At 36.1% G+C, this 26987-nt stretch overlaps 1 protein-coding gene across 3 annotated transcripts in view; it reads right to left on the reverse strand.

Annotated features, from left to right (window-relative positions):
- Positions 1 to 26987, reverse strand: part of LOC589670 (regulating synaptic membrane exocytosis protein 2) — a 73162-nt gene that overhangs the window by 20820 nt on the left and 25355 nt on the right. The window contains exons 5-15 of one of the 3 annotated variants that reach the window (XM_030973882.1): positions 26048 to 26107; positions 24291 to 24510; positions 23539 to 23662; positions 22123 to 22208; positions 21307 to 21461; positions 20167 to 20297; positions 19457 to 19622; positions 18051 to 18426; positions 16174 to 16326; positions 13623 to 14516; positions 10546 to 10900 (exon numbers count right to left, since the gene is read on the reverse strand). In XM_030973882.1, the coding sequence (XP_030829742.1) occupies positions 10546 to 10900; positions 13623 to 14516; positions 16174 to 16326; positions 18051 to 18426; positions 19457 to 19622; positions 20167 to 20297; positions 21307 to 21461; positions 22123 to 22208; positions 23539 to 23662; positions 24291 to 24510; positions 26048 to 26107 (2720 nt within the window). Of the gene's footprint in view, positions 1 to 10545; positions 10901 to 13622; positions 14517 to 16173; positions 16327 to 18050; positions 18427 to 19456; positions 19623 to 20166; positions 20298 to 21306; positions 21462 to 22110; positions 22209 to 23538; positions 23663 to 24290; positions 24511 to 26047; positions 26108 to 26987 lie in introns of all 3 variants that reach the window. The other 2 variants (XM_030973883.1, XM_030973884.1) reach the window with 2 other exon arrangements.

Here is a 26987-nt window from a genome sequence, read left to right on the forward strand (position 1 = left end):
TACTGGAATACAACCATGAAATTGTAATAATTCCTATAACCACCTTAGCGAGAGTACTTTTATAATTCGTGTCTCAACCATCAGGCATTTGATAAATGATGCCATCACAAATTGTGAGAAAATGACAACTTAAAAACACAACACGACGTGACTCTGTCAAAATGAGGTGAATCCAATAAATTGAATGAATAGGAACAACACCTTGACAAATGTTACAACATTAGTCACCAGGGACAATGCAGGTTTTTTTATCAACAGAGCTGAAGAAAATTAATTAGGTTCAGACTTGCCCTAGAATTCATTTCAATTATATTAATCAGAAAAAGTGTTGATATGAGATATCACTGTGAGTAGCACAAAGTAGGTGACACCGGTATCCAGAACTCCAGAAAGAAACTAGCTTGCATGGGCATACTTGACCTCATATGAAAACAAAAATACTGACCGGGTTAAAATGAAAAACAATTAGCCAAACCATGTATTTTTAACACATGGTTAACGCCCTTCTGGCTATAATTATAAACAGGCAATATGACATTGCTCATCATCAGCACCATATTATTTAAAGGGATCGTTTAACAATGTTAAATCTGAGATACACGGCCCTACGTGTTATCAGTGTCTGTGATATGGTGTGATATTGAAGCCCTAAAAAAAATTGCGCTTCAAAATGATCAAGAAGTGCCTCAAAAAAGTAAAAATCTTTGAGTGACGGTTTTACCATACTCGTTTTCCCCAATAGACTGTAGTGTTATGAAAACCGTCAGGCAAACAATTTTTAAAATTTGTAATTCCAATCATAAATATCTTGATAATCAGACAGGCGATCGGCTTGTAAAAGTCATGGGGTTCCTGACTGACCTAAATGTTTATAATTATCATTGCATCATGAGCTAAATCCAGAATTTTGTTTCAGAATCTGAGACAAAGTTACCGGATCCCTTTAATAATCCGATCAGAGATGTAGGTTTTCCCTCAAGAATCAACCCATCAGACTATGAGCAGTTCATCCTAGCTGCACTTCTCAAATTAATATATTTGCCCACGTTTATTCACTATCTTAAAAGTACACCATAACCCCCTGAGAGAAATGAGTGCACCTAGCTTCACAGATAAAACATGACCATAAAGAACTGAGATTGAAAAGAATGAAATACCAACTCACTAAAAACTTCTACTTATTGGCAATTACTAAAAAATGATGCAAAATTTGTCAATTTTTTTCAGGATAGCAATATTTCATTGATGACAACAGTTATTATCAATTTCTTTGCAATTAATACCTCAATGATTGTTATTATTCTTCAATTATTTTTCGATTTTTATTTGCTGTAAGTCTCACTTCAATTTTTAAACAGTTTTTCATGAAACTTTTGAGAATTGGTGTGCTCTTTTTGGCAATCTAAGCAAAAGTCATCACCAATTCACCTATTTTCACAGTCATGCCAAAACATAAAATAATGCCTTATTTCAGAGATCAACGTGGAGATTATTTTATTTCTATTTTTTTCTCTCCAAAGGACCATAGACTTACAAATACCATGTTAAGCTGCAATGGTACTTTGACCTTCACACATGAGGGGCATGCCATCAATTCAGGAATCCTGAACCCTTCAAATATATTAAACAGAAAGTAATTTTAAATAAAAATCCAAGAGAGTTCAGCTTAGGAAAGATATAAAGTGAGAAACAAACATTTACAGAAGGTAATTTTCAGGTGGTTGAATAAATGACTCCCAGAGTGTGTACTTAAGACATCAATTATCAGGCATCTTGCGTATTCTCTGATCTCTGTTAGGTTCTCCACAGGCTTTAAACTACTGTGAAATTGAAATCTCCATTTGTTCCGAATTAGAGCCTAAAGCTAAAAATGTCAACCAAATGGTTCGTGAAATACAACCTTTACCAATAATCCCTAAAATAGAAGGTTTCTTAAAAATAGCACCTCAATATCTAGGAAGGCAAAAGCAGTGTTTTCACAAGGTTGCCCGATTCAAATGGCAATGTAACGAGCCAAGACTGATATATGCAGAAAGTAGACGTAAACAACTCTGAGGTGACGTTATTTATTTCAGATGACATCATGATGCTCGAGTCTGAAGGGAACCAGACAATGTCTTCCAGCTAAAACCTACTCAGCTCCTTGGCTTCTTAACATAAATTTATTCCTTAATCTTTCTATTTTTTCATTTTCAAATCTTTTTACGTTCTACTTTCTTTTCCATTTCACATTTCCTCCTTGTAACCTCTCTTGGACAATTTTTTTTTTCTCTCTCCTTTTCATTTGTTGTTCATTACAACCACTTTATTCTGCTCCCATCTTCCTTTTTCTAATATCTGCTTCTTTAATTTATCCCTCTCTTCCTGTTTTAAACATCTTTCTCAATCATTAATAATAATAATAATAATAGCTAGTTCTTATATAGCGCTTTTCAGGACCGAAGGCCCTCTCAAAGCGCTTTACTCTTACTCTAAATGCAAATCGTAACTTTTCTTTCTTGTTTACTCTATCTCTTTCTCTCTCTCTCTCTCTCTCCCCCCTCTCTCTTTCTTTTCTCTCTTTCTCTCTCTCTTTCTCTATTTTCTGTTTAAGTGCTTGTACTCATCGTTCCAGTCTTTGGATGTTTCATCATATCAAATATTGAATACCTTTTATGTTTAAGAACAGCTTTTCGTTCTTTGAGTCAAGGTTTACAGATATAATGATGCTATTTCATAATTTCAAAGTGAATGTATATTCATACATTTCTTCTGAAAATAGGATACAATTAACTGTACTATTCAATATTTGAGATTTAAAATTATTGAAATGATCAAATAAAGCATCTTAGTTCACAATCAAAATCATAAATAAAGTTAAAATTCATCTCACTTGCCTCGGGTTCAAGAAATTAATTAGTTTCAAAACATCAACGATTTGAAAAGAAAAATTTAAGATTCTGTTATCACTCGTTTCAAAAATAAAGGCAAACACACCAGCTGGTTTAATAATCATGTCCATGTTTTCCATGCGGCTTCAAGATCATATTATGCATTAATACAAAAGTCATTAAGATTGAATCATTGCTTTAAGAGAGTAATTTGACATGCATGGCTCTTTCGTCTGTACGGCATTTACACGTAACACCTCTTGGGAAAACCGATTTCGAGTAAAATGTAGTAACATAATTTACATTTAAAGGATCCTCCAAGAGATACAACAAGAAGTAATTGACATGTTTTTCTCCGCAATGACATATATCCTTTATACACAGCTTGCATGGTTGTATAACTTCCTACCCACTTATTCACTCAGTCTAGAGAAGAAAAAAATAGAGAGAGAGAGAGAGATAGACGGAAAAACCTACTTGTTATGGACCACAGTGAGTGAGTGGGTGGGTGGGTACGTGGGAGGAAAAACATGTTGGGTCAATGAGGAAAATATATATAGTGTAGTGACTACAGAGTGTGTCAAAACAAATCAAAAGGTTGCTAGGGTCTCATACCCACAATTTACATCCTACTTAATTATACAATTGTTTCCATTTTGTTTTTTTGTATAGATTTTCTTGATGAAATATAAGAATAAAATGTGCACACATACTGATTTTATACCAGGACAGCAGTTTCCAGAATGATGTAACCCATTCTAAGTCATATAAAGAAACGTATACCAATATTAAATTTGTGATTTGGCTACATTTTCCTATTGATTTCCTTGATTGAACTACAAATTCCTTGCCTCAATGCATTACATACTGTATGTGACTTGATTCAATAATCCATCCCTTTTTTAGTAGACACCATGTATAGCATTTTGCGTGGGCTGAGAGACATGGATGAGATGCTTTTTGTAGCAGTAAGCGAGTGGAAGCGTGCCTCACCAAGGTAATATGAAATGCAATATCTCCAGGCCATTGTCTGCCCTTTACGTGTAATCTGATAATTTGGAGGAAAAATAAGAAGAAATTCAAGGAAATGTTGGTTTGAATCTGACAAGGGATAACAACAACCTACAAAGTGAATCTCACCCCCCTGCTCTGAACTCGATATCTTACTCCATTATTTAGCTTGCTAAACCCTTCCCCAATCATCAATTATATACAAACATGTATAAAAAGTAATTTTGTAAAGCATATGTTTGCTATCATGATGCATTAGTTCATCGTTACCTTTATACAAATAATATTCAATAGTTAACTTTGATGAAATCATTTTGAAAGTGACCATTCCTTGCCCAAAAATATTAAATACAAGAGAAATGAAGAATTGAGGCATTTAAACTGCCTATGTCACCCCATGGCACAGAAAGCGATAAATCATCTATATTAATGAGCAACGTGAGGGGAGAAGTGAAATGAGGCAAACAAAAACCTCCTCAGTGAAAGGTCACTTCTCCAAGACATTTGTATCGTAGATGCAGTGTCTTTGTTTTTCACACTTTGGATATGTAGATGATGGGTAGACAATTTACTCATTTGCAGTTTGACTGCGGTCTATGACCTTTGTAGTTTTGCTGCACTACTGCATGAAGTCACTCTACAAGTTCTGATTAACATATGCTCCAGTGGTAATCGCTCTACAGTCAATTTTCTGCACCATATAACCAAAGTCCAAATTGCTCCACCATGGACCAAACCTAACACCCTACCCCTAACTAAATACCTAACCCAACCTTAAACCAAATTGCAGCCCTTACCCTAACCTCATGTCAAAATGTCAAATCACCCAAGCACCCTATCATCTAATGAGAGCCAGCAGTGTGTCTTGCTAAATTAATTGATCTCAAAATACTTTCTTCCTCCCCTCCCCCTCTCTTCTCTTTTTTGGGCCATGTAATGGCTGTAATACAGAATGAATTAAATAAGGCGGGTCAGTGTTGACCAAGGCGTAGGATTGGTGAACATGTGTTCCGATTGGAGAATAAAGACAAGTAGAATCACCATTAGTATCAATATTATCAAAATGAATTGGGTTCACAGCCTTTTCCTATCCTTAAAAACTACCTAAAATTGACTAAGAAATCATTTTAGACTATTCTACAATTAAAACATATCTATAAAAAAAAAGATGCAGCTTGTCTTTTCAATTGGACAGGGGATCTACACTAACAAAAGCTATGTACTGGAGAAGAAAAAAATCAGGAAAGTTTGCCTCATTCATGGCATTTATGTGAGAAGCCTCTTCCATAAATCCAAGCTGATGTGGTATTATGATAAATCATCTAAATTTGAATGGAAGAGAGGCTAATATGTGCGTATCTAGCATTCCGCTTTGGCGATCTAATCATACACGATAGAACTATAGCCCAATGGTGTATACTGATAGATATATAGGAAGGTCAAAAGCATCCTGTTACATTGTAAACCTACTACTGAAATTCAGATGCTCAGAAAGAGCTTTAACCAGACATCTTTAAGGCACATCACAAACATGTTATCCCACTTTCAATCTTGCAAAAGCATATATTCTCTTTTATGTCACTGAAAGGTGGTTGCATGGGACAGCTTCAATTACACTTTCCCATTTTTCAAATGTGAAATGCTTCCTCTCTGTTATGCAAACATATTGGGATTCAACCTTTAAATACCACTGAAGTGAGACATGGTATGGAGTATGGTGTCAATTCCACAATATTTGAGTGTCTTATCTAAATAGGTTAGTTGTATAGTTTTCATTGTAGAATGGTGCTTGCTACAGTGTAATAAAGTGAACCAATCACCCAAATCTTTTGTTAGTAAATAAATGCCAGTAATATCTATTTATTTGTAGATATACAAAATAAGCAGTTATGTATCTTACTTCCATACTAATTTTTATGTCACATATAGCTTTGATCTCAAATTTTATCATTGTATTAAATTAAGCAAAGGGATAGACACTATCTCCAGTAATACGGCGGTCAAATCAATGAGACCGACACCAGACCGACAACAGACCAAACAAACTAGTACATTTCCCCCATGGCAAAAAACAGTCGCAGAGCTGCTAACCTTTGGAAGTACAAATTAGTACTCAGCACCTCCAAAATTAGTATTTTACCATCAAAATAAGTATTTTTCAACCGGCCTTCCTTTCACCTATTAAAAACCTATTGATGTCGTAACGCAGCGCAAATGCATACCGTAAAGACCATATTTTTGCTGTAATTCGTTTTTTTAAAACATATTCAATTGTACATGTGGGCCGGGCCAGTAAAATTTCAGAAAAATGTGATACTGGTATGTACGGTCAATTGAAATGTTTGCTCTAATTCCTTAAAATTTTAAAAGAAAATTGTAAAATCAAAGTTTTTGTTGGGGTTGTGGGGGTTTTCTTGTACATGATTCTATACGATTCTGTGTTTTTTTGTTTGTTTGTTTGTTTGTTTGTTTTTTTTTGTTTTTTTTGGGGGGTGAAAAATCGTATTTTAAAAGGTGATATCGTATTATCGTATTCCACTCTTATTATTGTACTAAATACGATTAAATCGTACTGGTTGGCACCTCTGCAGTCGATCTTCAGTCTGTTGGTAGTAGGACTGAGGCTTATACAGGATCATGTGATAAGTAAGATTTTGCAGTACTTTCTTTAATAGGCATATATGTTTCAAATAAAATTATTTACCTTGAGAAAGCATGTTCAGTTAAAGCACAATTTGGTGTACATGTTAACAATTGAATGATATGCACAGTTAAAGTCAAACAACAGAAACGACAACACATGTTAAAAAACATGTGACTTGACCTAGATCTACAACGTCAAATTTAAAATATTTTTAGATTTTAACCTTAATAGTATTGATCATCAAGGAATTTTCTCAGAATTTAACTATTAAAAGGCATACATTTGGCGTACATATTAATAATTGAAGGATACGCCCTGTTTAAGTCAAAACAACAGAAGCATCAACACATGTCAAAACATGTGACTTGACCCAGATCTATCATTAGTATTGAGCTGTGAGGAATTTTCTCAGAATTTAATTCATTAGAAGGCAGTTTGAGTATAAACTAAATGACATTAAAGGAGTTTCAGAACTTACGATGGAAATATTGCAAGGAGAGCTGTACAATTAAGGTACAGTTTATGGAATAAACAATTCATTTCCGCAATTTTTTTTTAGCTTTAGCCTTCTTTTTATGCCAAATACGTCTTTTCATTCAAAATGAAAGGCTTTAGATTGAAAAGAATCTTTTTAATCAGGTAATAAAAGACTTGAGACATCCAAATAGACTATTCCAACAACCCATGCTTCTGAAAGACTTATGTAATTGTTATGAAATGACTGAAAATAACCTCCTAGGTATTTGATATCAGATTATTCATCACATGTATTTTAACAAAAGTTTTGTTTTTAATTGAATAAAGTCATAAGGCAATCAATATATTTCTGATTTGATTTGTTCATTTGATTTCATTTAATCAAACATAAACCATTGAACTTTATTGATATGAATACATACACTAATTCAATACAGGTAAACTATAAATACTGACTAAAGAAATAAAAACAAATGTTTCAAAAGCATTAGTCAATAATCTACCTCATATATCCATACACAGATTTTATTCGATTTATAATAAGACAAAAGCACTGAAACAATACACCCAATGAAGAAAGAGGGCATGTCTATCTATCAAATAAGAGGGTTTTTTTTGTCTATTCTACTCAACCTATGAATACACAGCCGGAGGAATATTAAAACTAAATCCTCTGGAAAATCAAAATAAATGACAATGTAGTTTTTGATAATAATTTTCATATTTGCCACCTAATACTCTGCTTATCTAATTTTCCCTAAAATGTAATTCTATTACAGCTAGCACAATTTGATTACATGTTCATGAAGGTTTGCTATTCTAAAAAAAATTCTATATTCATTGTTTGCTAACCTTTGTCTTTTTATATCATTTAATCAGGTCAAAGACATGACCTTAGAAGAAAACAAATCATTTTTATGTAATTCCAGGAGTATGCCCTTGAAGTGGTGATTCCCAATCCCTCAGAGTAAGTATTCTGAAAACTATGTTAACCTTTATGTTAGAAAAAAGTATATTTTCATATTAAATTCAACAATAAACACTCATTATTGGTGCTTGCTAAGATGCCTATCTAAATTCCTAGTTTTTATTTGTTATGACAATTAACATATTTTTGTACTAACTAAAATTAATATAGTTTTTAGAATACCACTCCGAACCTCTAACTGGCTCAACATGCATGGTTACTAGATCATATTGATTCTCATTGTCAGAGGATATCTGAACAGCAGATCACCTGAATGGCTAATACTCTGTAATCAGCCTGCTTGACAAGGCCTTTTTCAACACTTTTAAGCTACTCTGCCAGTCATACTATAGTCATAAAAAGTGTGCATAATCTGGTTTGCCAGCTGGGCAAAGCTTGTACTCATTCTCATTTGTAAAGAATGTATCAATAGCACAGCATCAGAGAATGAGTCCTTATCGACATCAGTGACCTTTTAGTGGGTCCGGAAATTCGATTGCAGATTATTTTTCTTTGCTTTTTGGACTTTAGATGTACTCCTCCTCGTTATCAGAACCATCTGAATAGTACAGCATCTGAATGGCAACCATTCTGGGCTCTGACTTCTGGATACGCTCAATGTCAACCCTGGTGACTAGTTCTGCCCTCTGACCTTTGGCCTGACCCTTCTCTGACCTCTGATCCTTGACATGACCCTTGGTCTGGCCGCTGACCTCTTCTAACGTCTCCTCTTGGTGTCTGCCAAGTTTCCTGCGCATCAGACGAACAAAGAGTCCCCGTTCTCCGCTCCTCGGAGACCTCTTGACCTGACCTTCTGATAAACTACGCTTTTTACGCGATTTGGAGTGTGTATTTTTAGAACTGCGATTTCTACCCAGTGAATTAAGTGAAGGTGTACTATTTGCATGTGATGATAATAATCTTTACCATGATTATGATATGATAAATGAGGCAATGAAACATAGGATATGAATTGGGAGTATATAGTTTTGGGAAGAAGCATAGTGTAAGGTACGATACAGTATCATTGAATAAGCACATTTGACAATACATTCAGTAGAAGATCAGAGAAAAATACATATAATTTTAGAGAGGAAAGATGACATTTGATAAGCACCAACATGATTAATATAAGGATATAATGGAGTACATATGATTTTAGGATGAACAAGAGAAGAAGCAAATAAAAGCAGGGGCAGAAAGTGAATGAATCCACAACAAATTCAAGAAAGCAAAGAGCAATTGATGAGATTATTGATATGTTTGATGATAGGCATTTTGATAGTTTCAATTACAATGTTGATACAGAAGGAATGTGAAAAGCAGGGTGGAATGAAAGCATATAATTGGAAGAAAGATATTGGGGGAAACAAAACAAGACAAACAAAAAGGAGAATTAGACAAGACTTGGACCAAAATACAAAAATATGTGGTACAAATGAGTCTGAAACAAACAATACTGGAACATTATACAATAGTCAGACAAAAAACATGAATAGCCAGAAATGAGGTTCAATTTACTGGACATTTATCTCACGACCTGCATCACAACACACATGTAATACATTTGGAAATGAATAGTACAAGCAGTGTCGAGTATTCTGGTTCCCATCTTCCAAATGTACAAGTACTGTATGCTCACTGTAGTGTACACAGTTCCAAAAAAATATCACAACTCCAAGTCACTGGCAAACCTGTATTCTGTTTTCTGTTCGTCTTTAATCTTTAACCTTTCACTTGTAACCTTTAACCTTTATACTCATGACCTCACCACTATCTACAGAAGATATGAAACTACCAAGAAATAATCACTGCAAGGAACTCAGCATAGCAAAATCCCATGTTATCATGCTAGCAGTGAGGTTGAATGACCAGCGCTTCTCTCTATTTGTAATATGTTGACAGAGGGTTTCTACCCAGAAGACAATTAGGATATTGAACCTGTCATTAGGTATCACATGCTTCATACTTCAAAGGATTTCCAAGTAGACAGGGCATTACTGCACCCACAAACAAAAGATAAAGCAGCAGGAAAATTAATTTTCTTCTCTCTCTAATTCTCTTGCACAGCCCCTTCTTCTCTCCTCTCTTTTTTTCTCCATTTCTTCACCTCTCTTTCCTATTCTCTCCCATTCTTTATCTCCTCATATCACAGAATTTATATCTTTCTCTTCTTCTTCTTAGTCAATTCAACTTGCTTTTGATAAGCACTCTCTTCACTATTTGTCCATATCATCCATTGGTCTCTAAGAAGACTGATAGCTATGAAGCCATTAAATCTCTGCTAACATTAATTAACAGAGTTAATGCCCTTCTGGCTCTTAATGAACGTTTAGTAATCCTTAGTTGCTTTTCCCTTTTTGCTTCTCATATTTCCCCCTATTTCTCACTCCCACTCTCATCCAAGATAGCGAAATCACAACAAATCAACTTAGATAAGACAACAAAAAACTAAGTTCACTAGACAAAACTTTGGAGCTGAGACTTCAGATGTTGAGATTTTGTGTATTAGGATGAGGGCTTTCTCTTAACAAACACACCAGAGGTTAAAGGTCATAAAAGCAAAGGTGGCCTACCTGAACTTTCTGGTGGGCCGGGGGCGCTCCGATTGCGTTGAGAAGGCACTCGCCGTACTCGCAGCTGTTACGGCCGAAACGTCGCTGGTACTCGACAAGTTGCTGTCTGAGGACTTGATGCTAATGTTGTCTGGGCTCTGCTTACGTCGGTGTGAGGAATGCTGGAAAGGGTTGGTCATGTCGTGGCCCGGTGACCCCATGTGAGACCCCCTCTCTAGGCTTCCACCACCGCCGCCGCTACCACCAATACCCCCACTTCCTCCGTGAGGGGAGAGGGTGTTGGCGGAGGCAGCTTGCTTGTATTGGGTCATCTTCAGCTTGATCTGCCTAGCTCGCTCTTCGATGTCAGCAGTGCCTAGATGAGAATCATCAACAGTCAAAGTATTACTCATGAAGAAATTCATCTCCACAGACTGTGAACATACCAATACAGACATTGCTGTCAAATTCATGAATTAATGAACATAAAAGAAGGTCTAATAACCAGATTTTGAAGCCATCAATGCTATACATGAACACAAGGGGGGTTCCAATTATCTAGAACTCCTGACAAGCTTATATAAAAGAAGTTGTTGATTCTCGGGGCTTGACACTAAAATAAAATTGCTGACAATAAAGGGGTCCTCAACCCATGACCCTATGCTAGATCTGCCCCTGCCAGGAATATCAACAATATACCTTTAACAAATGACAGAGCAGCGAGGCAACTCGGATGTCTTAAAGAAGATTCTGAAAGACCGGCTTCCATCTTAGGTCAGTGCATGCACAACACTAGTAAAGGTATCAATGGAGTTCTGAACTTCAAGAGGCAGTGTAGTCATATATGTCACAGCTCATCGTATACCCCTTGATCATCTCTTGGGAAGCAGAAACCAACCAAACCGGAACTCGGAAGAGTAATATGACCACACATAACATGTACATATTTATACTGAGTCATAAATGAACATGCCCTTTGCCTCAAACTTCCTCATCATCCAGATACATAAATACATGGAAGTTGAAGTATATGCTCTTACGTGGATAATACATGTAGATGGATTCAGTGGTCAGGGGCTATTAACCAATTGCCTACTCGAACTGGGTTGTTCTTGTATTAAACTTATGGCCAATGTGATAATACAGTAGTCAATGGGTTACTGACTGGCAGAGAGGCCGCTGGAAAATTACAAGATGAGGGAAATGTCTAGTGGAGGTGCCCAAACTTTAATTCAATATAATATGTTGAATAAAATGATGTTAATATTTATTCTTCTATGATGGAAATCTTCCCCAACATTTGACCAAATTAAAAGCAAACAGTGCAGTTTTATATTGTTTATAAAGAGGATATGTTTTTGGATATTATTAAAACTTTCTATATCCGAATACCTCTTATAATTTATTTTCCACAACACTTATTCAGTTGTAGTAGTAATCCATCCCTTGATTGACCCTATTCAGTGTTGTATAATATACTTCACTTCGAAAAGCACAGACCATGCATTTCAGAGAATTAGATTATTCATTCATCGTACAAGGAATTTTGAAGTCAAAAATCTTGTAAATTAGATAATCAAAGAGAGAGAGAGGGGTTAGTGCAATATCATTGCAGGTTCCTAATGAAGCGCTTTATTAGATTTCCGTTGGATAGTAATTCAATAACGTGCCAATCTTAACATTTGGCCGACATGTGTTTACAAAGAAATTGACCCCTATATTAACGAATTAGGGTACCCGGAAGAGCTCATGGAGATTAAAAGCAAAAGATTAGCGAGGATAAGAATGCATTACAGATGAATAATAAACAAGGGAGAGAGAAAGAGAGAGGAAGAGAGAGAGGGAGAGAGAGAGAGAGAGAGGGAGAGAGAGAGAAAGAGAGAGAGAGAGAGAGATAGAGAAGAGAGACAAACCATTATACATGTAGAAAGGTTATGAGAAAGAGAAAGAGAGAGAGAGAGAGAAAGGAGAAGTGATAGAGAGAGGGAAGAAGTGATAGAGAGAGGGAGAAGTGATAGAGACAGGGGAGGGATAGAAAAGAAAGGAGATGGATAGACGCCATAGAATAATTCAGATCGCGAGAAAAAGAAGAGAAACAGGAGGGAAAGAGAACATAGGAAGAGAAGATAGAAGATGAAGTTTAAAGCCCCACTGCACTACTTATAGCTACTTGCGCCCTCTATATAGCAAACGATGCCTAATCGGTGACCATTGGTTCCCCATGATCCCCTTTTTCTTATGTTAATTAAGAGCTGATTTGATGAGATAGCCACCTGTCAGCGACTTGGCAGGGAGGTCTAATCCCTCCTGGCCAAACTAGTGCAGTGGGGCTTTAAGGAGAAAGAAATAGAAAAAAGAGAGAAAGAGGAAAAGAAAGACACAAAGAAAGAGGGCAGACCTCACATTTGATGAGAAGAATTACAACCGGAAAATCTAAGAGGAGGAGGAGGAGCGAGGAGCTAGGAGGAGGAGGAGCTAGGAGGAGAAGGAGGAGGAGGAGGAGGAGGCGGAGGAGGGAGGGAGGGAGGGAGGGAGGGAGGGAGGGAGGGAGGGAGGGAGGGAGGGAGGGAGGGATGGGGCTTCAACAAGATTAGAATAAAAACACAAAAATGGAAGTCAAGTGCAGAAACTCACAGGTCAAACACCAAGAAGAGCTGATTGAATTACATCAGATTACTTGGAATAATCCTTTATGAGCATTCCTATCCCTAAGGGCTTTTTGGAGAAAAGCCAACTTCTCCAAGTACACAAGATCAGACTCTGGGTCTTATACAACCCACAACCCCTTTGCTTCAAACACCTTAAAAGATTATTGGGGAAAAAGACATGGCGCATTATAAATGTTCAGTATTATTATTATTATTATTAGCTAACTCTAGATGATGATTCTAGTCCATGAATCAATTTCCCCAACATCAATTAATCTTGTGGAAGAACATTTTTGAGATAATTTATATTCATCCCATGAAGGGAAACTACTAGTCACAAGATTATGACATAATTATTCCAGTCCTCTACAGTTGAGGTTAGTAAAAGCAATGGACACCCAACCCTAGCTACCACTGAATATAAAATCTTTGCATGGAATTTTTGATTACCTTTATCAGCTTTTGATGAAGGGGGTATCTGGGGTAGCCTTCGCTGTTGCTTGCGTGGCGTAGAAGGGGTGGAAGAGGGGCTGTTACGTCCCCCATGGATTGGAGAGTTTGGTAAGCTTGAGGAATCTAAACCCGACGTAGGTGGAGGAAGCATGTTGCGCCCTCTATACTGTCTGTCGTACTCCATCTCCCCTCGGACCTCGGACCTGCTACGTCGCTGGTTCGAGTCCGACTGCGAGCCTTCGACCGACCGGCGGCTTGGCGACCGTGATCTCCGGGGTTCAGAATATTCGTACACATTAGGAGGGGAGAGTGTTCTTGAGCGGTGCTCGCGCTCCCCCCGGCGTGGGGGTGAGCTCCTGGGTGAGCTCCTGTCTAAGCGATGAGGGGACTCGCGCTGATCGTTACCTCGGGAAGATATAGAATTAGGGGAAGTCCTTATATTATCAACCTCAGTTCCCCTGTATGAGTACATATCACGGTCTCGGTCACGATCGAGGTCATGGTCAAGATCACGATCTGGATCACGATGTCGGTCACGATCACGCTCTCTTTCTCGTCCTCTGTCTCTTGTGTGGTTTCTATCCCTGTCTCGGTCTCTATCAAGTGGTCGATCACGGTCACGATCACGGTCACGATCTCGGTCTCGATTACGATCACGGTCCTGTTCCCGATCCGGGTCCTGCTGCAAGTCCTGTGCCCCATCCTGTCTGTCATATTCTATTGCTGGTTCAGAATGCCTGGTCCTGCCTCTCTCTTTTCTGATGGGGGATGGGGAACGAGGCCTGCGAGACGCCCTTTCGGGAACGGCCAGTGTGCTCTGCGAGTTGCGCCTTTGTTTGTTGGGCATTGGTTCTTCGTTTGGTGTCAGGTCCTCTTGAGTTGGAGGTGTCACTGTTGAAAGACAGTCAACAATTGGGAAAAATTGTTTATGATTAAAAGATAGCGTGAATGTTAATATAACAAAAATATTAGGTGCAGGTAGAATTATAAGCAATGGATATATTCCTGTTTATCTTGAAAATGTGAATACTTCCAGTTTGAAATAATGCATTTGTATTCATATGCATCAAATGATATCCTATTTAGTTAAAAATGTATTGTGTCAAAACCAGAGAAATCAACAAATTTCCTTTAAATGATTATAATGATGCAATTATCCATTCCAAGAACATGCAATAATATAATAAAATTTTTATAGTACATGCTGTAGAAGAAATTCATATTATGATAAATGATTTTAGTGCAAACATAATGTATTCTGTATCAAGGCTATATTAACTGTTTTAAGTTTGTGCTAGCTATGAAAGATTTGTATCTGCTAATGGCATAAGGGAAAAGAAACAAAAGAAATAAAAACACATAATAATCAAATGTGACATTGAACACTGTAAACAGAATGGGTTTACTGCAAAATGAGAAAAAATGAAAAGAAGAATGATAATTTTGTAATTAACAAAATAATTTTATTTGTTATTAGGATAAGTGATTGTTGATGTTCATATTCCCCTTCATTTTCAACAGGTGAAATAATAAATTTGTTGTATTTAACATAATCCATGTAAAGAATCTGTGTGTAGAATTTTTAGGAGCACCAGAAGGAATTCTTTCAAAGGAATAAAACTCATGAAAAACTGAGCTCCTTGCTCAATTGAGAACTTGAAGTTGGCAAAGATTTGATCAGCATGCTTCCCCTATTTCATTCATTTGCAGAAAAAAAAAGTGAATTTTCCTTGTTTTACTTCTGCTTTCTTTTGCCAAGTGGATGCTGATAAAACGGATATTGATTACAAAAATAATGAAAGATTGATGAATGTGATGAAAACCCAAAATGATAATGGTGAAAAAGACAATGATGATCATCAAATCTGATGATAATGTAACAAAAATTATACACTTGAGAAGATAACAACAATGCTGAAAAAGAAGCTATTTATAAATTTGTTCATGTTGATGAAATTAAGAATGTTAATGATTGCAAGATGATGTGATGAAAGTTGATATTTATGATAAAAACGATATGATGGCAAACGTACAGCTGTCCCTGCTGATGAGGAAAGTAACAAGAGAGAATATGATACACTTGACTTTAAACATAGACGCTCTGAATGTGACAGGCCCTATCAAAACAAAAGAAGATTTTGCCATGAATTTTATGGACATGAAGGTTTTTGTTCTGTTCTATTTTTGGTTTTAACAGCACGTGACATTCAAATTCGAATATTTATTTTATTGTTGTTGGATAGATTTGTGATAAATTTAAGTATATCTTTTGTTAGTGGTTTGATATGAATCGAATTTTGCCAGATATGTTTTCCTTTCCACTTGAAACCTATTGACATATACATAACAATAATAACAATGATTTTGCTAATGTTTCTAATAAGCGGTGTCTACTGGTAGCTCCATTACTTGAAATCAAATCCTAGTTCTATGCACAAAATAGGCTCTACATTATATCACTTTTGGTGTGAGCTACATGATGGTCTAAAGGGGATGGAGGACGAGGAGGGGTTAGGGAGAGGGGAGGAAGGGGGAGGGGTGTTAGTACCTATGCCAGCACGCCTGTGCGGGGCTTGACTACGTGGGAAGTCAGTATCTTGACTAGACGGTCTGTCGTCCTGGTCGCTGACCGGGGGCGGGCTACAGCTACTGCCAAAGGACGAGATACTGGCTACGTCCCCCGCCCCAGTGGTAGTGCCCCCTAAAAGGAGTCAAAGTTTAGTTTGTTAATGGAGAAAGAGAAGAGAAAGAGAGACAGATAGCGAGAAAAAGAGGAAAAACAAATATGTACACAAAAGTTCTTGCCAGATATTGTTTAGTTAAACAATCATATTAATCTGTAGTAGCTATCAAGTTGCAATTATAAAAATATATATTAGGAATTTCTGAGATTTTTCTGAAGATCAAGAACTTACAAAAGAGTTTTTAGTGCATCAGAATATAGATTATAATTTTATTTATTTATTTATTTATTTATTTTTTTTCTGGGTGGGGAGAGGCATTTTATTAATTCATGCAAGAGCTTCAGTAGTTTCCAAAATAATTTTGTTTAAAGATGGATGACGCATATACTTCGCAACACCGATCATCACTTAATTCGAATGTCTGGAAAATTCAGAGAGAATCAGCTAAAACTAATCTTTTCACAACTTTGTTCAGGCTTTCTGGTAATAGATTTCATTTACAAGAGAGAAGTTAACATGAACGGTCGAAAGAGAAAAAACACATTTTGCCAATGCATTAGAGATTTGAAGAAGGAGCGGAACTTACAGAAGAAATAATGCTACAGTGCATTTCAAATCTAAAGATCAGGTGTTAAGTTAATCAAGTTTAGCATGTGACTTTGTTTAGAGATGGCATGCATCCATGAAAGCAATTCAATAGATATTCATGGACAGATTAGGAGAATGCAATAAAAGACATCCCTTCATTTTACAACACAAAGTCGCCAGAAAACTATAAAAAACAAGTGTTTTATGGAGCTATAAAGCATTGTCATATTTTGTTAAAAACCGATCAAACACACAAAGATTCAGGAATTATCCTTATTGCATGATTTACGTCAACTGCATTAGTTAAGAATAGTGCTTTATCCTAAAAATTTTGCCTGTGTTTCCTCATGACTTAACAGTTGTGAAGGGGTAGTCGAAATTAGTTCAGAGTTTAGAAAATAAAAACGGTGGTATATCTGTTCCTACATTCCCGCATCATACCATGGATGTAGAGAGTGCATAAGTATTTTATATTGCAGTGGCAGTGTATTAAAGCAAGCTGTATATAGTATACATAGGTAGATCTTTCGAACCCCTTCTGAGCCACGTATGGCAAACACCACCAGAGAATTTTGAAGAAGTGTTTGAACCGAGAATTTATGGCTACATTCTTCTTCCAGAAACAGAAATAGGTACATTAGAGGTTTGGTCCCCTGGAAGATATTAGGTCTGTTTGGAGCCAGAAAGGCATTCAACCATACTCTTTAAAGGAGGTGCAGCATGACGAGACTACGCGTCTTTCCCGTGGCCTGACTTGGGGCCACAGACGACTCGACCGCAGTCTTCACGTGCGTGCAAAATACGCGAAGGGTGATGAGAACGTTGGTCTGTTTCCCGAACGCTAGCGCGCTGACTATTAATCAAGTCCATTCGTTTACATGCTGTTCGTCCAAAAAAAGTCGTAGATGGCGTTAACCAGTATTTGCCATGCTTCACCCCCTTTAAAACAGAGTTAGTGCCCCTCTGACTTTAAACAGATATTTTATGCCACATTGAAACAAAGCAACACAAGTCATAAGTCGCAATCATAAATGAAAGTTCATTATGACAATTTTTTGTTAAAAAAAGTTGACACAGAAGGGGTTAGAATTAGGTTCATAAGCATTATCTATAAGCACCTCTACTAACTCCACTCAAATCACGCATCATATACCTGATAGCCCTGTCAATCCATCATCAAAGTCTGAGACATCGCTATCGGTGATACGACCAACCGAGCTCGGCGAGAGCTTCTCTCGCATGTTACCGTTCTCCTGAGCCATGCGCTTGCCGATCATATCGTGCTTGCCGATCATATCGTGCTTGCCGATCATCTCGTGCTTGCCGATCATCTCGCGCTTGTCGATCATGTCGTGCATCCTAGGGTTGCCGTTGTTGTTCGTGGTGAGCGGGAGTTGTTTCTTGGGTTGAGGTGGCGGAGGAGGTTGTTGGGGCGGTGAGGACGGCTGGTGACGTGAGCTGCCGTGAGGGTAGAGGGAGTACCAGTGGGACTGGCCGTCAAATGGGGCTCCCTCTAGGGGAAGCATCATCTAGGAAGGTGAAAGACAATGTTACAATTTTAATCGTAAAGGCTGTAGTTTGTTAAAAGTACCCATCTCAAAGTATTGTGAGCAAGAATGTGACCTAGAATATGTGTTCGGGAAAACATTTTTCAAAATTGTTATAACTCAAATACTTTTTTCACTCAAATATTTTGCATTCTAAAGAATCATTACTCAAAGCTTCTGCCCAGTTCTACAAATGAAATTAAACCTTGACAATGAATTATAAGCTCACATTGAATAATTAAAATCAACTTTTCCTTTCACAGTTGGTTTCATAAAGTTGACTTACATCATGCAAGCAAAATGGACCTTAATGTTTACTCACATGGCACTACCCCCACCTATCCATAATCTAATCAAGTACATCTTATCATTATTTTCCTCACTACTCATGATCATTATTTGCTAAATACTCTGGAAAGACAATTCAAATTCAGATTAGTTAGTTCAGTCTTTTTAGTTTCTTAAAGTGAACCGTCAACATTGTTGAAGATTGATGACAAAAAAATGCCTAAATTTTGTATGAGATGTTACTCATTATATTCCTCCTACTGTACTAACCCACTATTGAACATGCAAAAAATCCTTTACAAATGTTCAAATTACAAAGATATTTATAGTTTTCCTTGAAGGCATCAATGTTTAACTCCCTCTAACAGTAAATTCACCCAACCATTTTTCCATGAAAATAATATTAAGACATAAAACAGGCTTTTAAAAATCTTTAAATGTTTCAAAGAGCCAATTCATTGCTTTTAGATGATTTATATTCACCTAAAATTTAATTTAATTATAATAACATAGAATTTAGGAATTGTTCAGATCAGTTTTTCCAAATTTGTATGATTGATAATGGTCTGTTTCCACTCAAACTTTCAGATTATCTTTAATTGTACATCTAGCATTGAAGTCACTACCTTGACACCATTTTCTCTCATCTGAATAATGTTACCAAGTCCCTTTAAATCACTTGTTCCATTCATGCTATTCTTTCATAAAAGTAAATGATGCTTACTTGTCCCAGGAATTCTTTAGCACCGTATTGTTCAAAATCCCAGACGGTGACATCCAGGTCACGACCCCTGAAATCTGCCCTCTTGATGGGGCCAAAGGTGAAGGTTTGGTTCCACTTGGGGCTGAGTGTGTTCTGAATGGTCTTGGTCCGTCGCCTCGTCTCCTCACTGAAGAAGAAAAAATATAAAAAATAAAAAATGAAATTACATCTACAGAAGATGTGGAGTCAGTGGATAATAGTAGTGCTGCCACATCAACTTAATATTTGATTTGTATATAAATACAAATATAAATGAATATTACACCAGAAGCATATATGTATTTAGGTTTTGTATCATTTACATAATTTGTTTTACTTCATTGCTAGGAAGGTAGAGCGCCATCTTGTGGCTATCATACGCCAATGGTTTTTGTCATAAAACATCCCCAGATGTATTTTAACAACCAACAGTTGTGGTGTTTTTCTCTTTTGATGCTGTGACTGGGTACATACTTGTCTCTTTCTTGATATAACAAAGCCCTTAGAGAAAGTTATGACAAATGGTACCTGCAGTATCATGTCTTGTGCACTCAACACAAACAATATATTTCCATTAAACATCTTTTATTTCTTTCAATCTGAAGTAGACTATAAGTCTAGTTGTTCATGTAATATCAAGTCTTACACATTCAACACATCAATCATTCTTCTTGTGAAATGTATCTTCTTACGTTCTATCTGGTAGTAGGAAGACCTTAACATAGGGATTGCGTAGATCCCCTGTGTCTCTTGGCTGAGCCCCATGCATTGTCAAGACTGTCATGTTGATCAGGTAATTATTGCTTTCGTACCAAAGTTTGATCTGAAGACAAAAAGGTGAACATACAGAAAAAGCATTAAAATATTTACATGTCAATTCTAATACACATATATCCCGGAGTAATAATAATACGCGGTATAGGCCCCTTAAGCATCCTCTGGGATAGCTACATGCTCATTATAAATGCAGCTTTATCATTATTATTCATCAGAAATGACAAGGCAGATTTAAACCCTGCTATGCAAAGGGTGGTAAATGTTGTATATCCTGGAGAGTCAGCAACAGCATTTATGCATGTATTCTCCAGACTGTTTTACCTCTTTTCTCATTGTGTTGCTGCCCTCTTGAGGCACGTTTATGTTTAATGTCTGTTATTGTTTGCCCCTCTCAGCACTACATCTTGTGCACAACTATACCCTTAACAAATGGTCAGGTAGCTGTACGACTACAGTGATTGAAGGGTCATCCTTACTGTCAGATGGCACCGGTGGGATATGTACCCACATCTTCGAAATGACAAAACTTGTCTTTACTGTTACTATAACTAGTTATTACAATTGTTATAGCATACTAATTCACCAAGGAATATTTTGTTCTGTATCTTGGGGGTTCCTTGGGGGTTCCATGGGCTATACTCTATTCAAATATGAGCTTCAAATAACACTTCTATAAAGAGATACTGCAAGTTTAATTAAAGTCTCAATTAATATTAATGCCACATGTGAGGTTTTGTTTCTTCTTCTATATACCCCATATTTGTTTTAGCCATAAAATATCATATAAAGTGTTTGACATTGATTTTATGCATACTAGCTGTACACAAATCAATTTTTTAGGTGAAGGTTACACTGTAGGAATGAAATAGTATTGCTACCAATGCATGTGTAGTTGTCAAAAATTTGAATTGCATAGAATACAGATATGGATACACAGATAATATGATGCATCCAGAAGTAGAATGTTTAGATTTTGATAATACCCACACTTCATGTTACAGGCTATAAAGGAGAAGTTATTTAGAAATTGTTTAAAAATATGAATGGTGCTTTACCTGAATTTCACCCAAGGCAGTAGGGGATGTGTTTCTTCTCGGCAGACCAGGGCTTCCTGGGCTAGTGATGGTCACTGAGGGCCGCTTTACCCTACTAACGATCGGCATAGGCTCCTCCTCTTCCTTCGGTTTGTTGGATTCATACCCACTCGAACCTGAAAAGCATAAATGTTGTTATTTCATGATCAAATGTCTCTTAATACCTTGATGAATTTTTGAAGACTGTAAAGCATGTAGAAAACTTCACACATCCTTACTCAAAATTATCTTAATCTTGAAAAAGACCTGAACCTAAAAAGAAAATGGCTTAAGGCTACATGTAAGTATGAGTTACTTCTTATGCAAAAGATGGATTTTTTTGACCTACTAGGTGTTAACAAGGTACCAAAAGTTGCTAAAAAATCACATTCACTGAAACAAAACCCAACTCACATTTACCAGTGCGGCCACATGTTGTACACAGGCCTGCTAGCTAAGTTTCCTGAATTATTCTTTGCTTCTCCCTTAACCATTAGATATTGTATACCAAATCAGTTGTCAGACATTTGCTTAAAATTTCTGGAACTAGTGTGAGTTTCTTTTGACTCTGCTATTATTTCCCCATCATTACCAAAAATATAGTTACAGTGCATTTTTTAAATTCTACCAAATCAGTTGTCAAACATTTGCTTATAATTTCTGGAATTAGTGTGAGTTTCTTGTGACTCTGCAATTATTTCCCCATCAATACCAAAAATATGGTTACACGCAGTGCATTTTTCTTATATTATAATTGTGATGATAGTAGTTTGTTTCTTGGCTCACATTGTAACTCACTTTGACTGCTTCTCTTCATGATAGAGTCTGGTCTCGGCGACTGGAACTGCGCTATTTTGTCCCTGGAAGAAGGAGGTATCTCACTTCTGCAGGAAAATTAAAGTCAGAACAAAAAGTCAATAAACTTTAGAATATGTCTACAATTTCTTCAGATGCTGTCCTAAGTGTGTGAATTTGCAGGAATATTATCATACATCGTAGGGAATACCAATGTTTTAAAACCATTGTCGAGACCAAGGTATCCTACTTCCGATCGGATTGAAGCGGAAATGGATTATTTCTAGGCTGGCAGAGTGCATTTTAAAAGATCCCCATGGCCACATATAGTCTCAATTAGCCATAAAACTATCATATAACCATCATTATGTATTTCTAGAATCATGTAAGGAATCTCAAAACCATTGTGAAGCTTTAGCTATAACTGCCTTTTAAGAAATCTAAATGTGGCATTAGGGATCTCACATAAGATGTAATTTTAAAGTTAAAAGGCTCAGTCTCAGTATTATAAGAAGGATGTTAACTCTGTTATATCAACTGCAGAGAGGCAAAAGGGCATTAACTCATACGCTTTTACAGGGAATTAATGCCTTGAGGCTCTCTATGTGTGATAGAAGTTAACGCCCCCTGCTTCTCAGCAGATGAAACACTGGCAGCAAAACTTAAACCCTTGAATATGATTTTATTGCAGTAAACACATATTTTCCATAACACCCGGCCCAAGTTATCTCATGCTGTATTCACAGATCATATACTTCAGAGAGGGAACATCCAGTTTTTGTTAATCAATCCTCTTAATAGTAAAGATGTTTTGATTTTGCCTGGCATTAACTTTTTATATAAAGTCTCCTTAAAACGATTCTGCGACACAAGCCTAGGCATTCACAGCTCTATGGTGGATTTTCCTGTACTAACTAAAGTCCTAACCTCAAACCTAGATCCCAATGTTACAGGTGTACCCAATTCTAACCTAAACCCAAAACCTATACACCTAACCTAAAAAAACCATTTACAACCCTAACCCTAATAATTCTTTTATCTTTGACGTTATAAAGCATGGAGCAAGTGCCACCGGAGCATAAGTAGCATCACCCTTGATATATTATACCGAAAATATGAAAGACATTAGAAGTTGATAGTAGTAATATAAAGGAGAAAAAGTAATATCTATCCCTTGAGAACTGCCACGTTTTTTAACAGTTCACAATAATTTGATTTTAGGAGATAAGTTCCAACGTGTAATAGCTTGCGTCATGATTAATTTGGGTATATAAAAATGTATCACACTGAAATATACTCCAACTATAGTATCCGTTACACTGTCAGGAAGAATGGTTGACACTCAAATTAATTCTCTGAGCTTGATTTGCAGCCCATGGCAAGTAAGTAAGGGACTAAGCTACAACTTGACAATCTTACCCCATTGGTCTTGCAACCACAAGCTCAACCTGAGGTTCGCTCTTAGATTCAAAGATGATGTTGTAGACCTCGTTAAGATCCTTGCCTTGAAGATTGTGACCGTTCCATGAGAGAACTTCATCACCTGGTAAGCAACAACAACAACAAAATACATAAATATGACAAATCGAACGTTTCTGAATGTCAGAGATACATACTTGGGGTGGCATCTTCCAAAATCACTCAGACATTTCAATACTGTTCATTTAAAACACCGATGTCCTGGTGTTGTGTTCAGTTTCTGTGCTGAAAGAAATGCTTGTCTTACTTTTATGAATTAAAAAGGATCATGAATTTCAAAATTAGATACCATGCAAGAATATGTGAATCAAGAACAAAATCCCCCCTACCCCAGTCATTTGTTCCTGACACATTTTCAGCAGACATATAAGACCATGGCTACAATAAATGATCTGAAAATCTTTAATAAAACGTGCAAAGTAAAAAAAAAGGAATTAAATATTTCTTAGAAATATGGATAAGACAATAAAATGGGAAATACAACAAACAAAATTACAAAGTTGTTGGATCATCATTCAGTTACAGAAATTATGACTTTCTGCTGCCTCAAATACAAAAAAAAATAATGTTTGAAAAAATGCCTCATAAAAACGTTTATGGTAAATTCTATAAAGATGGTAATACTAAAAAAGATCATTAGCTCATTGAAAATACAAGATAACATTTTTAATAAAATTGTAAACTAAACTGACCTGCCCTTAGATGACCCACGGTGTCAGCTATGCTACCTCGTTTAACCTTGGAGATAAACGCCCCCAGTCGCCCCGCCTCCTTCATCTTCCCACCAATGACCTTTAACCCTAGAATGGCACTGGAGTCTTGATGTGTACAAGCTTCTGATTGGTTCTTTCTTAGAACCATCTGACCAATGAGGACGTTGTTATCCATGTCAGGTTGCCAATTCACAGGGTACTGTAAATCATACAGGTTACATTGTTTAGAGGATTGTTAGCATGCGCAAATATTACACTGTAGTCTACAGTAATGTTTGCAAAATATTCTGTTCCAGCTTGTAACAAATTTAATTACTAGAATAGTTAGTAATGATACAAAATTTGGTAGTTATATTGTTCACAAAGAAAACATTTAGGAACATATACATGCATAAATTGATTCAAATCAGAATTATATTTGAAATTGAAACACAAAAATCTGGCAATTCCACAAGAAAATGAATAAGTGAGTTTTGATTGGTATATATATGTAAGTTGCATACTGTTCTATCACCTTAAATTAAAAGAAGTTAAAACATAAAGTACTAATGGTTAAAGGGAACACGACTGTTTTAAAATATGTTATTACTTGTTAACTTATCATTTCAAACTTATGCAGAATACTCAAGGAGCGTATCTTTTATAGAATCATTACTTCTTTAAAGATCTTTTCTGTTTACATTTCTTTTATTAAATGAAGGTATAGACTGTTTGGAGACAGAAGCATGTAATCTGATATCATTTGATATAGAATTAATGCTCTTCTCCACAAAACTGAAAGTCTGAATTATTCTAGTGCAGTTCATCTTAAATTTCAAATAAAGAAAATCAATGATATTCTGCACATCAAACAACATACTACCAAAGTAATAAATGCACTTAGCCATGAAATGAAAGCACACTTTACAATAACAAAATGATTGTTCAAGACATACATGTATGAAACAGAGATAGGAGCAATATGGACACAAATTTTCATTCTATTTTCATTTTATTTTAACAACAACAACAACAGAACATGGTTGCAAACATCCCAAAATGTATCAATAGTCAAAGCACATAACTTTCTTTTTCAAAATAATCCAAAAAACAACAGCCTTTTGTATTAGTTAGACATCATGACTTCCAAAATCAATATGCTACAAAAGATATTACATTTTGTTTGAATGTTTGCACCATGTTCTTAACATTCAGATGGGATGGGTTTATAGCTAATGATGGAATGAAACAATCTCACACAGGATTAAGACAATACCAATGAGGTAGAGAGGTGTTACAGATGAGTGTGTGAAACTTTCCATCAAATGACTGCTACAAAATCTTGATTCAAATGCTTTTTTAAAATTCACATTCAATAAATCTAGAGAGATTTGAGTTCTTGACTTATAAACTTGTTTCCTAAAATCATAATGATTACATAGTTTTGGTGACTATATATAGATAGAGGGGCTGGTAAAACATACAACTTCTTATAAAATTTTATAGTTAAAGGGGCTGGTAAAACATATAACTTCTTATAAAAGTATATATCTTGATCAAATGTATTATTACACATATTCACTGACATTGGAACTTACCTGCTAACATATCCTTACTTTTTCATGGTTTTCAATTTGTGTATTCTCACACTGCTTTTACAAGCTGGTTAAATATAAAGGAATTTAGTCCATTCACTGAGTAACAGGCCACTTGTTAGAGAGATTTACAAAGGGGTAAAAATGTTTGAAATCAATTACCAAGCTTTCTTCATCAAGTAACGATTGGCGGAGCACATCAAGTCCATTTGCTTTCATAGCCTACAAGTGGTTGGTTGGCCAAAATATGAAGAAAATTTAAATTAGGAAGAAGATTCTTTTTATTTACATTTAATTTGTATCTATAAAATTTTGGGTAGTTTTCCTGATAAGAAGAAAATCCTAATTTGGGAAGGTGATTCTTAATTTACATTTCATTAGTATCTAACATTTTGGGTAGTTTTCCTGGCAGTCAAGTGGTAAAGCGGGATTCATAATGATTATCTAAATAAAAAATTCCTAATGACAAATCGTTTTGATGGGATCAGTGAACCTTGAAATTGAAGCTATGATATTGACTTAGAGATGTGATCAAAGTAATCTTATATCTTGGATGAGTATGGGTTAATGAGAATGCTTCTCAAATTAATTTTGGATAAGGTGGATTAACACACATAATGAATGTTTGAAAATAAAAGTCATAAACTTCATGAATTCTAAGATGAAATAGTAAATGTTTTTAGTAGTTCAAGATCTTTTTTAATGAAAGAAAACTATAAGAAAAATAGAGAGATATGGAGAGAGAAGGGGGGGGGGGCAAAGACTGGGAGAGGGCAGAATAGAGAGATGAACCTAAGGGCACTAACAAAGTGGCAGAGAAATGGGGTTTAAGAAATAAAGTAAATTTTTACATATTTGCTGTATTTTATTTAGAAACTTACTACAAGAATACAAAATCAAGAAAAAGGAAATGAAATAAGCTGGACAAGTAAAAGATCATTATGACAATAAAGAGTAGCGTGACATCTCAAAATAAAATATAGGAGATCACACAAAGAGGTTTACAAAGAGGGAAAAGAGATGGAAAAATAGGATGTTGCATGATAGATACAGTATAAAAAGAATAACAGGGGAAAAGAATTGAGATGTGGAAGAGAAAAGA

The sequence above is a fragment of the Strongylocentrotus purpuratus genome, unplaced genomic scaffold (assembly GCF_000002235.5).
Source record: "Strongylocentrotus purpuratus isolate Spur 01 unplaced genomic scaffold, Spur_5.0 spur5_scaffold_7, whole genome shotgun sequence".
Taxonomy (NCBI): Eukaryota; Metazoa; Echinodermata; class Echinoidea; order Camarodonta; family Strongylocentrotidae; genus Strongylocentrotus; species Strongylocentrotus purpuratus.